The sequence below is a fragment of the Mustela erminea genome, chromosome 2 (genome assembly GCF_009829155.1).
Source record: "Mustela erminea isolate mMusErm1 chromosome 2, mMusErm1.Pri, whole genome shotgun sequence".
NCBI lineage: Eukaryota > Metazoa > Chordata > Mammalia > Carnivora > Mustelidae > Mustela > Mustela erminea.
Genome location: NC_045615.1, coordinates 2,013,244 through 2,027,187, shown reverse-complemented (window position 1 = coordinate 2,027,187; position 13,944 = coordinate 2,013,244). Strand labels below are relative to the sequence as shown.

Sequence of the window (13,944 nt, the reverse complement as noted above, 5' to 3'; positions counted from 1 at the left end):
ATTTCCAGAACAGTATTGCTTTACTGTGTAGTTAATCTAAAAAATTATTAATGAAATGCTTTACATTATTTTTTTTTCTTAGCAAGCCTTAAAAACCTGTGGATATTTTCAAAATCTGGTGTAGACCTCTCATTTTGGGTTAGCCACATTTCAGCTTCCATGGCCATGTGTGGCTAGCAGCTACCATATTGGACAGCACAGGTATAAAGCCTTGAAGACCATACCCTGAGTGAGAGGGGAAGCCGCTAGAAGCGTTGGGGCCCAGGAACATTATCTCTCTGCCTTGGGTTCTAGAAGGTTCACTTCAGATGTGATGAGAAGATTGCTTTGAGGCAGGGGTTGGGATGGGCATGAGGACAGAAGAGGGAGATGAGGAACCGAAGCTCTTGCCAGCATGTGGTGAGGATGGCATGTAGAGTGCTGGGAGCAGTTGCAGTGGTGAGAAATGCTTGCATTCTGCATGTATTTTGGAGGTGAAACTACCTGGTTTTTCTGACGTGGTGTGTGAATGTGAGAGGAGTCATGGATGTACCAAGATTTTTGGCCTGAGCTACTGGGAGGGTGAGTTGTTTTCAGAGGGATGAGGAGGACTGGGGCTGCGGAACAGCCTCCTGGGGAACATGTAGGTTTGGCTAAGTTTGAGATGCGGGTGTCAGCCTTTCAGGTAGAGAGGGCAAGCAAGTAGTTGGACATACAAATCTGGGGCCTGGGGGGAGATCTGGGTGGGGACAAGCCATGAGTGGGTGCACAGAGAGAAGAGGGGGCTGAACCCTAGAGGAGAGTGCCGAAGGCTGCTCAGGTGAGTACAGGAAGACCAGCAGAGAGGGGAAGGATGTGAGGAAAGGGGGCTGGAGGGGGCCATTGGCTGTGTCCAGTGTCCTTATGGGCTGAGGAAGAGGAAGGCCCAGGATCCCTGACCACTGGCAAGAGCGGGAGGCCAATGCCAGGCTGCAGTGGGTCCAAGTGAGACCAGGAGGGGAGAAAGAGACTGTTGGTATGGACAACTCCTTTGAGGGGTTTTGCTTTCAAGGAAGCAGAAAAATAAGGTGCTACCTTAAGGGTGGGTGTATGGTCACAAGGAGGCTTTTTTTCCCTTAAAGACCGGCGGTGTAACAGCTGATGGGGATGATCTCATAGACAGGGCAAATTTATCATGTAGGCAAGAGAAAAAAAATGAGCTAGCTCATTCATGCTTATAGCAATGCTATGTGGGAGGCACTCTTTTGTAGACAGGTAGACTGAGGCAAAGGAAGATTCAGTTACTTGTCCAAAGCCACACAGTAGGGCTGTCCAGTGACGATGCCTAAGGTTTAGAGCACCCAGTCTTAACCACTATGCTATGCTATTCTGTCTCTTGGTTTCCTAGCTAGAGTTGTGAGCTCTTTGAGAATTGGGACCAGCTCTTACACATCTGTATCTGACATAGCACCTAGCAGAGAGAGGGCGTGCAGAGGGGCATTTGGTAGATCTTTAATGACCCAGAGACCTGAACACCAGGAACTGTGCTGGAATGCTCAGGCACCTATGCTGGCCAGGGTGGGGGGCGGGGGGCTTTGTGTGGAGAGGAGCATGCTGTCAGCCTCCCTCACCCTGCATCCTTCCCAACACCACGACAGGGGTGGTGCTCACTAAATATTGGCAAGACTTTACTGGGTAGATGAAGAATGAATGAAAAAGGTGCAGCTCACCCATCCTAAAAGCTGAGCTGATGGTATACACAGTGCTGGCACGACTGGGTCCCTGCTCTGGTTTACTCCCAGTGTGCTGGGTGACCCGAGCCAAGCCCTTGCCTACATAGTACCTCAGTTTCCTCATTTGTGAAATCAAGAGGTAGGGTTAGGTGATCTGCCGTCTGGCTCTGTCCGAACATCTCAGGGGGGCACGCACGGACTGGATTCCCGCCTCCCTCCACTGTCTGTCATTAGGATGGCCAAGAGGCCCTCTGTGGTGGGGGTCGGCTGGCAGGGGAGGGTCAGGTGGTCCTTAGAAGAGCTGAGACCTGTGGGATAGGGTAGCCACCACAAAGGGAGCCTGGGAATTCCCGAGAATCCTGCTTCATGTCCGAGACGCTCCACTCCACGGGCAGTGATCCCAAACTCAAGGGTGCGGCACCGACGCCGAAGTCACCATATCCAGCATGCCTACCCTTTGGCTGGCTATGCGCTCGGCCCTGTTAGAGTCTGAGCTGGCCTTTAGCCTCTCACTCGTCCTGCTGGTCTCCCACCGGCACCATCCTTTGTAATGGTTCTCCGGACCAACTGGCCCCTGCAGCACCCCTGCCCTGGCGCCTTCTGAAATGTGTAGGGACAGTTTCAGTGGTCCTGTGGTGGCCCTGATGGTGGTGGTGGTGGCTGCTGAAGATACTGTGATGGGACCTGTCCTTCCCTGAACGCCAGCAGGACCCCAATCAGAAGCCTGCTCAAATGTGCAGCTGCTGGATGCCTGGGTCCTGGGGTCCCGTCCTGCCTCAGCTGCCATTCGGTTGTACAGACTAGAGCCAGTCACTTTATTTTCTGTTACCCGCGTTTGTGAACAGGACTGCAAACCCCTAGTTGCTTGCCATTTTGGTTGTGATACTTTTTTTTTTTTTTTTAAAGATTTTATTTATTTATTTGACACAGAGAGAGAGAGCACAAGTAGGGGGAGAAGCAGGCAAAAGGAGAGGAAGAAGCAGGCTCTCTGCTGAGCAGGGAGCTCGATGTGGGGCTTGATCCCAGGACCTAGGGATCGTGACCTGAGTCGAAGGCAGAGGCTTTAACCCACTGAACCCTCCAGGTGCTCCTGGTTGTAAGTTTAAAACAAGACAGAATGAACAGTCCTCCTCATCAGAGCTCCCCACAGGTACAATTGCTCGGTACCAGGGGCTGTCCTAAGCCTGTGGTGGACCCCTTTAGTCATTCATTTAAATCTAGCTGCCTGTTAGGTGTCCCCACTTCACAGATGAGGAGACTGAGGCGAAGGGCATCATGACCGCTGGGAGGTGTCCCCCGGGAGCAGGTGGCTGTGGGCCTCCGTCCCCTGGCCAGCCTGTGACCTGCTCTCTCCTCCCCCTCCAGGGACAGGAGCAGACCCCGCGGTCAGCGCCAAGAGCAACCACTGCCTGGACGCCGCCAAGGCCTGCAACCTGAACGACAACTGCAAGAAGCTGCGCTCCTCCTACATCTCCATCTGCAACCGCGAGATCTCGCCCGCCGAGCGCTGCAACCGCCGCAAGTGCCACAAGGCCCTGCGCCAGTTCTTCGACCGCGTGCCCAGCGAGTACACCTACCGCATGCTCTTCTGCTCCTGCCAGGACCAGGCGTGCGCCGAGCGCCGCCGCCAGACCATCCTGCCCAGCTGCTCGTACGAGGACAAGGAGAAGCCCAACTGCCTGGACCTCCGCAGCGTCTGCCGGACCGACCACCTGTGCCGGTAAGCGCGCCGCCGCGGGTCGGGACTCCGCGCTTGCGGGACCCCGGGGACGCGGACACGCGCAGACCGAACTGCCGGCCACTCATTCATTCATTCATTGGCGCACGGGCTTGTGGTTTGTCTGCCAGCTCCGTGCTCAGCGCGTGCTTAGGACCGTGCGAAACTAAGGTGAACAAGCCAAGGAGGGTAGAATGTCAAATCAGAGACCCCTAGAGCCTGGACTAAGAAGGGACCCTCAGTGATTTCAGTCCCACCTCTGAAGGAAGTCCCCACCTCATGTCCCCGGGACGTGGTGTGGCCATCAGGAAGGGACTCTTCTACATTACAGAGGTAGCTCTCTCCGCCCGGCTGGCTGAGCCAGGCTGGTGGGGCCCTGGAGTGCGGGTCTGAGTCTGACTGCCCGGGTTTGACTTTCTGCTCCCTCGCTGTGTGACTGGGAGCAAGTTGTAAACATTTGTCGAGTTGGCTCTCCTTCACCTGTAAACAGGACTAACAATGCCCATATCACAGGGTCCTCATGAAGATTAGATGATGGGATGTGTGCCCCAAGCCTAGCACAGAGCCTGGCTTAGAGGAAATGCTTAGTAAGTGTAGCCTAATGATTGGGAAGGTTTTTTCAGTTGTCGTGTCGGTGAGTGGAAATGTGCTTCTGCACAGTTCTTCTGTCATCTCTGCTTGCTGTTAAGTGTTTATCTAGCCCCTGTTGCATCCAGCACTCCGTTCTCAGGGCCTGCAGAGGCGAACATTGTGCTCTGAGAGAAACAGCCAGTCTGGAAGGGAGGACGGACAAGGAAGCCTTCCCAGTGCAGGGGTGTGAGGGCTGTGGGCTCTCCGATGAGGCAGCATCAGGGAGGGACATCTGCCTCAGCCTGGGGGACCAGGGAAGGGGGTCTTGAGCTGAAACTTGAAAAATGAGAAGGAGGAAGCCCTGGAGTGTTGTCAGCTGGAAAAGCGTGTGCAGAGGCTGTAGGAGAGAGCCTGGCCTTATGGGGCACTGCAGATGGTGGGTGCTCGCAGTGAGGGCGGTGGGATGGGGAGGCGACAAGTGGGGCTGCTGGAGAGATGGAAGTTTGCTCATGGTGTACTGGATGCTGGTTTGCCAGCAGATGTAGGAGCAGAGAGAAGTGTACCATTTCAGATATGATTGGTGAGTAGACTTGACAGGACTGGTTGATTGGGTGAATGTTCGTTTCCTGGAGGCACAAGTCATTTCTGTTTTGTTTATGCCACACCTCATCCTACACAGAGAGCCTGGCACATGATGAGCACTCCACAAACATCACTGGAATGGATAAATGAATGATGACCACCATGTTTCCTAGTCAAGTAACTGTGGGATGAAGGAGCCATTCAGTGTGTGTGTGGGGAGTGGGGTTGGATGTGCAGCATTTGTGGTGCCTGGAGGTCTGTTGCCATCCTCTTGGTTATGTTTGGGGGCAAGCCCAGTAAAGCGGCTAGAGTGGAGAAGTGGGTTTGGGAATTGTTGGACACCTCATTGGTGGATAGAGCTCCAGCAGTGGGTGGAATGGTGCAGGGTGGGTTGGTGTAGCCCAAGAGGGAGTCTAGGCTGGAGAGGCCTGAAGATAGGAGAAGCCATTGGTGTGGATAGTGAGTCAGAGCTCTGCTGGACATGCAGGTTCTTCAGGGAGGGACAGAGGATGGGGGGCTTGTGACAGGGAGGCTCACATGTGGAAGGACAGCCAGGAGAGAGTGGCCCAGATTGCAGAAGAGAAGGGGGTTCCTGAGGGAGGGAGTGACTAAGATGTGATGCCTCATGGTGTGTATGTGCATGTATAGCTGTGAGTGGACATGAGAGGGAGTGTGTCTGTATGTGAGAGTGTGAGAGTGTAGGAAAGTGTATGTGTGTGGCGTGTATGTGTGAGGGAGTGTGTGAATCCGTGTGAGTGAGTGAGTGTGTGAGTGGAGGGTTGAAGCCAGTTGTGGTTGGTCTGGGCCTGGCAGGAGGCACAAGCGGAGTACTGAGGCAGAGGCTGCAGAGGGAAGGGAGGCCTCTTTGTACCAGGGGAGTGCTGGGGCCATGTTGGATGAAGGGGGAATGCTGGTTGGCTTTGGACAACAAGATGCTGAGTTCCAAGGCTCTGGTCCTGATCCTCAGAGCCAGCTGCAGGGCTCTGGAGAGCTATGAAGGAGGGGCCTTTCTCTCTTGCTTTCTTAAAAAAATAGGCCTTATCACCTACAGACACTGATTGAGGCCATTTAAAACAAACTATGCAGGGCACTTGGGTGACTCAGTCGGTTTGGCTGCTATCTAGTGATTTCAGCTCAGGTCACATCTCAGGGTCCTGGGATCAAGCCCACATCGGACTCTGTGCTCAGCAGGAGTTGGCCTGGGGATTCTTTCTCCCTTTCCCTCTCTCCCTCCTCCTGCTCACACACACGCTCTCTGCCTCCCTCTCCAAAATTAATAAATCAGGGGCGCCTCAGTGGCTCAGTGGGTTACAGCCTCTGCCTTCAGCTCAGGTCATGATCCCAGGGTCCTGGGATCGAGCGCTGCATTGGGCTGTCTGCTCAGCAGGGAGCCTGCTTCCCTTCCTCTCTCTCTCTCTCTGCCTGTCTCTCTGCCTACTGGTGATCTCTGTCTGTCAAATAAATAAATAAAGTCTTAAAGTAAATAAATCAATCTTGAAAAAGAAAAGAAAAGAAACTGTGCATACAACAGGAGCATGGTTAGAAGAAGGAAGTGAGGGCCCTACCAAGGAAGTCAGGAGTGAATGCTGCAGGTCTAGCAGTCGCTGAGCTGGGGCTCTGAGCCCGGTGGTGGCTGGGATAGAGCGGGACCTGATGGGTCCTATGAGTCCCAAAACATGATGGAAGGGAGCATCGAGGTTCTCAGAAGGAGATGGATTCCCTCCTTCTAGGTGCTAACATGGCCTGCCAGGCTGTCTCACACAGTGTATGTGCAGGGACAGATGTGCCAGGAGCTGGGCCTGGGAGGGAGCTGGAGCATCGCTGAGTCTGAGCCCGGGAGCGACAGGCCAGGGCCCTCAGGAGCCTGTGCCCGCTTGTGGGCTGGGGAAACTGTGGCCGGCGGGCAAGCCTCCCTCAGCTGTCTCCAGGAGGGGCGGTACCAGAGGAGCCCCGGGACCCCCTTCACGAGTCCTCTGATATGGAAGGACGACATGTGTGGCTCCCGGGGGGTCTGCGGCCTTGTGTGAGAGGGGAGACTTTAGAGCAGGGTGATTTCAGGCTCACATAACCTCTGGGTCATTTGAAGAGCTAGAGGGGCTTTTCATTTGTTTTTCTAGGGGCGGGGGAAGCCAGGGACAAGGGTTTGGGGAGTAAGCCTCACATCATAGAACCAGGGGCTGTTTCAACAGGTTTAAGCTTCAGGAGGGTCAGGAATGAAGCGTCCCTGGAACTAAGGCCTGATGGTGTCTGAGAGGCACTGAGCCGGGTGGGGGAGACCGAGCTTCAGGACCTAAACTGAGACAGCAGGCACCGTGGGACCCACGGATGGTGCAGTCTCTGCATGTTTGAACTGGGTCAAGGATAAAAGTTCTAGGAGCTCCAGGGTGTGACAGGGTGAGCTCCTGATCTAGAACCAGGTCATAATTCCACCTCTCCCTGCCCGGCCCCCAGCCATGGATGGTTGTAAAGTGTGGTCCTGCGAGTGGAAGGACAGGGCCTGGAACATTGTTCCGGCCTGGGCAGTTGTCCTCTGGGCAGCTTTACTGCTCAGTGTCAAGGCTTGAGGCAGGGTGGGAATGGTGCCCTCGGGTGAGACAGAGTGATGGTGGTGGACGGAAGTGGTCGCCGTGGACACCCTCGAGCTGCAAGACCTGCCCTTGGTCTCCCGGGTGGTCCTGGATGGGCCGTTTCACTCCTTATGCCCTCCTTGTCTTTACTGATCACCGAGGGATGCTCACCTGGCTCCAGGGACCCCTCCAGGTCTGTGAGTCAGTCTGCTGGGGCAGCCTTCTCCCACCGCATCTGCTGTTCTCGAGGTTTTGTATCTGGAGAGATGAGCGCTCGGCACAGGAGGACATGGCAGAGACACCTCCTTGGGGCAGAGGATCTGGGAGGGCAGATTTGAAGGACTCCAGGGCAGGCCTGCAGGGATTGTTTTTCCATGCACCTGCAAGCCTGACTTACTGACCTATGGATGCTTTCTTCACATCTGCGGAGGAGCCTAGGAGGGGATGGGTGGCTTGGAGGGGGCTTGTAGAAAAGAGGCAGCCCAGGCTTCATTTTCCTCTATACCCAGGGAGGAGCACCCTCCTTTCCCTTCCTGACACTGGATCCTTTTAGGTTTCTGTCCTCCAGGGTGGACACAACAGGTGGCAATCTTTACCGTGAAATGGGAGAGCCCAGTGCTGGGGTGTTTGGGTCAGGAAGTGGAGACCCCAAGCCTTCCTTTCCTGGATACTTTAATGGACAAAGCTGGCTTTGATGGGGGTCATGGGGAAGCTTCTTTGAGCTGACTCTTTGGGAATGGGGCCCTTGCCTGGAGGCATCTCTCAGAACCTGCCCTGGGCTCCAGGGCTGTGCACCCAAGCCTGGCTAGACCCCTTCACTATATTGCCAAGGAAAACGGAAAGCAGGCCCAGCTATGCTTCTCCCTGGGTGAATATTGGCCCAGCGTACCTGGGGGGCAGATCTGCCAGAGCCCACCTCACCTGGCACTATGTTAAAGCAGGCCTGTTGGTTTGCTCTGGGGCATACCCAGAGGCAGGCCTTGTCTCTCCCCAGGGTGATATTTAACAGACTTTGCTGTGCCATCTTATGAAATGTTGGTAACCACAAGGTGTTGGAGTTTAAAGAAGCTTTTGGTTAAACAAGAACATCTCCTTGTAGGCCTGGGGGTAATGGGAGGCATTTCAGAGTCTTCCCTTGGAGCTTTTTTTTTTTTTTTTTTTTTTTTTTAAAGATTATACTTATTTATTTGACAGACAAGAGATCACAAGTAGGCAGAGAGGCAGGGAGAGAGAAAGGAGGAAGCAGGCTCCCTGCAGAGCAGAGAGCCCGATGTGGGGCTCAATCCCAGGACCCCGGGATCATGACCTGAGCCGAAGGCAGAGGCTTTAACCCACTGAGCCACCCAGGCGCCCCCTCCCTTGGTTCTTTGGACCAGGATCAATGTGGAAGCTTCCTACTCAGAAGTTGCATACCCTGTCTCTAGCCTTTGTCTGGTTCCTATCCTGTGAGCTTCTAGAGCTGTAAACGTCAGACCAGGAGACCTTTTACAGTGTTCTGATATGGAGTCTGAAAAGCCCAGAGAATCTCTTGGAATGAATCCATGGAATTTGGCTCAATTCTCTCTCTCACCCCAGCCCCGCTAAGGGCCATGACCTACTTTTTTTTTTTCTTTAAACACAATCTTCTGATTGCTACTCTCTGCTTACCTTCGCTGTAAGGATGACCTGGATTGCATGTGTGTGAGCGCATGGGGGTGGGGTATGTGTGGCTGGGAAGTTGTGGGGAGGATGAGTCTGTTGTCCTGTAAACGGTGTCCCTTTCAGGCCTTGTTTGGAAGAGGCTCTCTGAAATGCCCTGTTCCTCTTGGTCTACGGAGAGGACATAAATAACTTGGTGCTGGCGCTGTGCCATATCCCAGGCTGTAATTTCACCTCCAGGGACTGAGGATGTGTATAAATAGACTCCAGCCCTGGGCTACCCTGGCTGCCTGGGTCTCTTCATGCAGTGGCCACTGTCCTTGTCCAGGAGGACTGCTGAAGGCAGAGGGCTTGGGGTCCCCTCCACCAAGGCTGTCCACAGGGAGTGGGGAGGAGTCCTTCCGGCAAGCCCGCCTGCTTACTTAGCTTAGGCATGTCTGGTGCCTGTAGGCGGTGTACATGGACACGTCCGCATTTGATTCTTGGCTCCCTGGAGTGGTTCTTCAGCGTCCTCTGGACTCTTTATAGAATAATCCGTTGGCTGATGTTTTTAGTGGGTTATCTCTAAATAGCAGCAAATGATTATTTGCAGGGGGCGTGTGGGCTCTGGGGCTTCCAAGCCTTCCCTTCTCTCAGAGGAGAAGGTCTTGACTATCTTGAAATCATATACAAAATTTTGTGCATATGTTCCAGAGAGAAATGTGTGACCTTCATGAGATCCACAAAGGGTTTCTTGACCTCTCAAAGTTTACAAACCTCTGCCTTCTCTGGATGGCCAGCTTGGATGGGCTCCCTGGAGGACTGGAGTGACTGATCAAAGATGCTGGCCACAGGCCCGGGTGGGACAAAATGGCCGCCCTGATGGATTCCGGCCAGCAGGCCTGGGCCCAGTGGGTCACTCAGAGCAGAGGAATGGGGGTTGTAGGGACATTCCTTTGTTCATTTACAGCTATTTGTTGGTTTCCCCACTGTGGACCAGGTCTTGTACAGGGATTAGAGAGTTTTCCTGCCAGTTCTCTTGCCATCACAGTTCTGTTCTGCTGCCTACCAGATATTCCCTGGGTCACTTTGGTTACACTGAGAGCAACCCTTGTGGAGAGGAGCCATACCCATCTGATCCTGGCTTAGGGAACTGCCTGGTCTTGAGCAGAGCTCAGCACTGAAAATTTCTGTCTTCCCAGAGCAAAGCTGTGCCCAGGAGTGCCGTGGGGTAGAGAGGTCACCATCTTCCTTGCCAGTGGAGGAAGACTCTTTACCTGGGCAGCATTAGGATCTTCAGCCTTGCGGGCAACCCCAAAACCCATCTTCCCACCAGGGACCCCGTCCTGGCCCTGGTGGCTGACCTCAGTAGGGGTCCTGCTTGCCCTTGGGCTGTGGGCTAAGGATGCCCAAATGATTCCTCTTGGAATTTCCTGTGGGCCTCGAGACCCAGCTGGAATGTTGAACATTATTGTGCTGAAGGCTCTGGGAAAATAAACAGGGCGAGAAGCTGCCACCTGCGTGTCTAGTCTACATCTTCCGGCTCTGCCCACGCCAGGGGTATTCGCATGGCTGGGCCCCGACTGCCTTTCCCTTTCCCCTTTCCCCTCCAGGCTTGCTGTCCAGGCATCTGGGCTCCATAAATCTCCCGCCCCGCAGAGATGTGGTGACGCAGCCCCTGCTGAGCTGAGGTTCCCTCTTGAGGAGCCCAGGTTTGGTCACACCAGAGGGATCAAACTCCAGTTTTGTGTGTGTGTTTGATGGCATAGGACCATTGCACACTTTGGCTGCCCCTGTCCCGCTCTGTTTACTGGCTCCTTGGTTATTTCCACTTGCACTCATTGACGCAGGCACTCTCCTGCTTTGCTCATTAGTGTCTCAGTCTGCTCCTGCCGGAACAGAATACCACAGCCTGGGGGGCGGAAACAGCAGACATCTCCTTCTCATAGTTCTGGAGGCTAGCGGTCTGAGATCAAGGTACCGCCATGGTTAGGTTCTTGGAGAGGGCCCTCTTTGGGGTCATGTCCTCATGTGGCTTCCCTTGGAATGTGTACTCAGAGAGAGATCTGGTATTCCTCCTTTTTATATAAAGGCACACATTCCATCATGGGATTCTACCCTCATGACAGAATCCGCTCCAAATGCCATCACAGTGGGGATCCAGATTTTAACACATCCATTTGGAGGGACATGAACATTCAGTCTAAGGCATGAAGACTTTATCTTTCATTCACAGCCCTGCTTGGTCCTCATCTCCTAGCTATATCTTCTACTGATGCTTTCTCGAACTTGTCTGTATCCTTCATGGGGCAGCGATCACATGACTTTCCTTTAATACTTTATCTTCCCAGTGAGGTCTCTGGTTTCTTACATTCTTATATTATTACGGTGTTGACTTGTTTATTTAACAAATATTTATTAGGGGCCCGGCCCTGTGCTAGACATGAGGTCCTTACTGGAGAATGTAATAGAGATGGTCCCTGCCCCCGCCGGAGTATATAGTCTGATGGTGGAGGTAGGAGGAAAAGTTTGCAAAATGAGCAGGATGTAGAAATAGAGGATAATGGGGAAGGAAGTGGGGAGCTACTTGGACAGGGGTCAGGAAAAGTTTATCTGAGGAGATGACATTTAAGCCAAGACCTGAAGCACGAAGCAGCCAGAGGTAAGACAGATGGGAGAGAACATTTCACACAGAGAGAATAGCCTGTGCAGAAGTCTGGAGGAGGGAGGGGGCTTGGCATTGCTGGGGGAATGACAGGAGGCTGGCGGGGCTGGAGCAGAGGGGACCCGAGAGAGAGGAGCAGGGGGAGGTGGGAGCAGAGAGGCAGGGCTGGGTCAAGCAGGGCCTCGCAAGCTACGGCAAGGAGTTTGGATTTTGTTGTAGATTGAAGTATAGTTGACATACAATGTTGTATTGGTTTCAGGAACGTGACAGTGATTTGACAATTCTATACGTTATGCAGCATTCGCCATGATAAGTGTAGTCACCCTCTGTCACCAAAGTTATTACGATATTATTGGCTCTGTTCCTTGTGTTGTACATGACATCCCCATGACATATTTGTTTTATAACAAGGAGTTTGGATATTTTCTGAGCACAATTAGAAGGAAGATTTGAAGCCCACTAGTGACATTATTAAAATCATGATATGGAAAGATTACTTGAGCCGAGGGAGGAGGCAAGAGTGGCCTCAGAGAGCCTGGGAAGAAGTTATCCTAGTGTTGCCAGACCAGAGGTGATGGCTTCTTGGGCCAGGAAGTGGCCGTGAGTGGGGAGGTAAGTGGGCAAATGAGAGGTATTTTGGAGATGGAAATGATATACCTTGATGTGGGAGTGAGGAGATGAGGGAATTCAAGGATAACCTGCTGCCTTCTGGCTTGAGCAGCTTGCTGTGTGATCATGCCATTTTCTGAGATGGCAAAGGCTTGGGCAGGGAGATAAATCAGGGATTCCATTTTGGGCATGTTAATTTTGAGATGCCTTTGAGACATTCCTATCTGGAGCTTGACAGGGGTTATAAATTCTGGGGGTCATTAGCATATTTCTGGTATTCAAGGCCAGCACAATGGGCAGGGTCTCCTAGGGAGAGGCTGGCCTGGACAGAGGCACTGAGAATGTGCCTGGTACCTGTAAGTGCCTGGTAAGGGGTTGGTGGTGGTACTATGGTGCCCCAGGGGTCAGAAGGAGACTTTTGAGAAACAGCGAATAGATGTCTGTGCCACATGAAAGGTCCAGAAAGCTGAGGACAGAAACATAGCTCCTTATTGGATTTGGGGAAATGGAAGGCACTAGTGACTTCTAGCAGTTTGGGGGAAAAGGAGTTTATGGAAACTTGATCAGAGCTAAGGAAACATTCATCAGTTGGCTGGTCAGAGCTTCCTGGGATAGCTCCTCAAGGAGAGGAAATATGTGCAGCATGGAGAAGTTGCTCATCTGTCTGTTCAGCGGCCAAGGGGCACCTACCCACTGGCTTGGCTTTGAGAAGTGTGGGGTGGGGGTCATTTCCCCCATGGGCACTCCCAGGTGCTTTGCCATGACACTCTGCACAGCCCGGGGCCACACCCTTGGCCAGGAGGAGTTTGCGATTCTGAGGCTTCTCAGCCCTGGGGAGAGCCCGTGGTGTGGGCCCCATTTGCCTGGTGGTCTCTGATGCTGACCCATGCACTGCGCTGTGATTAGAACCCTGAACAGCCCCACCTTCCGTGTCCTCCCTGGGCTCTGAGGTGCCATGATATGGCTGCCATTGACTCAGGTTTTCTAACCATGACTGAAAGGGTCCTTAAAATGTCAGAAGAGGTAGAGAGAGAGAGAGAGAGAAGCAGGCTCCCGCTGAGCAAAGAGCCCGATGCGGGGCTCGATCCCAGGACACTGAGATCATGACCTGAGCCGAAGGCAGCGGCTTAATCCACTGAGCCACCCAGGCGCCCCAAGCCTCATACTTTTCTGATCAACGGACACGATCTGTCGTCCCAGAGAAGACAGCCTGGGGCTGCCCGAGGGGCCTTGCTTTTTTAGCTTCTTCAGCCAGGAGGCATACACTATAACACTGAGGAGTGTTTGAGAAGAGCCCCTGGGGCCACCTGCCTGGGCAGTCCTCTCCATGGTGCTTAGGGGGTGGGACAGGACTTTCCATGGTCAGCCAGGATTTGTGCTTTGTCCTCTTGGGGGGGGGTATCCCCAGCGGGGAGGCAGCCCTTTTCCCCTTCTTCCTGGTATCTGGGAGCTGGCTGTCCCCCTCAGGACCCCTTGGGGGCTCTTACGGAAGACTCGCAGCCCTTGTGCCAGTGGCCCTGCTCTCCCAGCATCTTGGAGATGAGGAAACTGATAAGTGTTGGTGTACTCACCTAGAGTAGAAGCAGGACACCAAGTTGGGTATGACAGAAGATTAAGATACTCACTCTTCATTACGCAGTAGTAGGGAATTTGGGGGTAGCTCTGCACAGCCCGCCTTGCCCATGGTGCCTGGCTTTAGTCTGGCGGGGGTCTTTCTGAGTGTGCCCCTTCTCCAGTGCTTGGCCCGTGGCGGTGGGGGCTGTCTGAGCGCTGTGACTGGCTCGAGCAAAGACTTCCCAGATGTATTCTCCAAAGGGCAGAATGAAGCAGCTGGAGCCACAGCCCTGGCTTCAGACCCCCACCTCTGCAGTCGTGTGAGCCTGGGTGGTTTCTTCAACATCACGGAGCCTCTGTGCTCCTCGTCAA

General features: G+C 53.5%; 1 protein-coding gene across 2 annotated transcripts in view; it reads left to right on the top strand.

The window, feature by feature from the left end:
• GFRA2 (GDNF family receptor alpha 2) overlaps positions 1–13,944 on the top strand; it is an 86,139-nt gene that overhangs the window by 30,131 nt on the left and 42,064 nt on the right. For both annotated transcript variants that reach the window (XM_032332077.1, XM_032332076.1), the window contains exon 4: positions 3,057–3,411. In XM_032332077.1, coding sequence (XP_032187968.1) covers positions 3,057–3,411 — 355 coding nt within the window. The remainder of the gene's footprint in view (positions 1–3,056; positions 3,412–13,944) is intronic.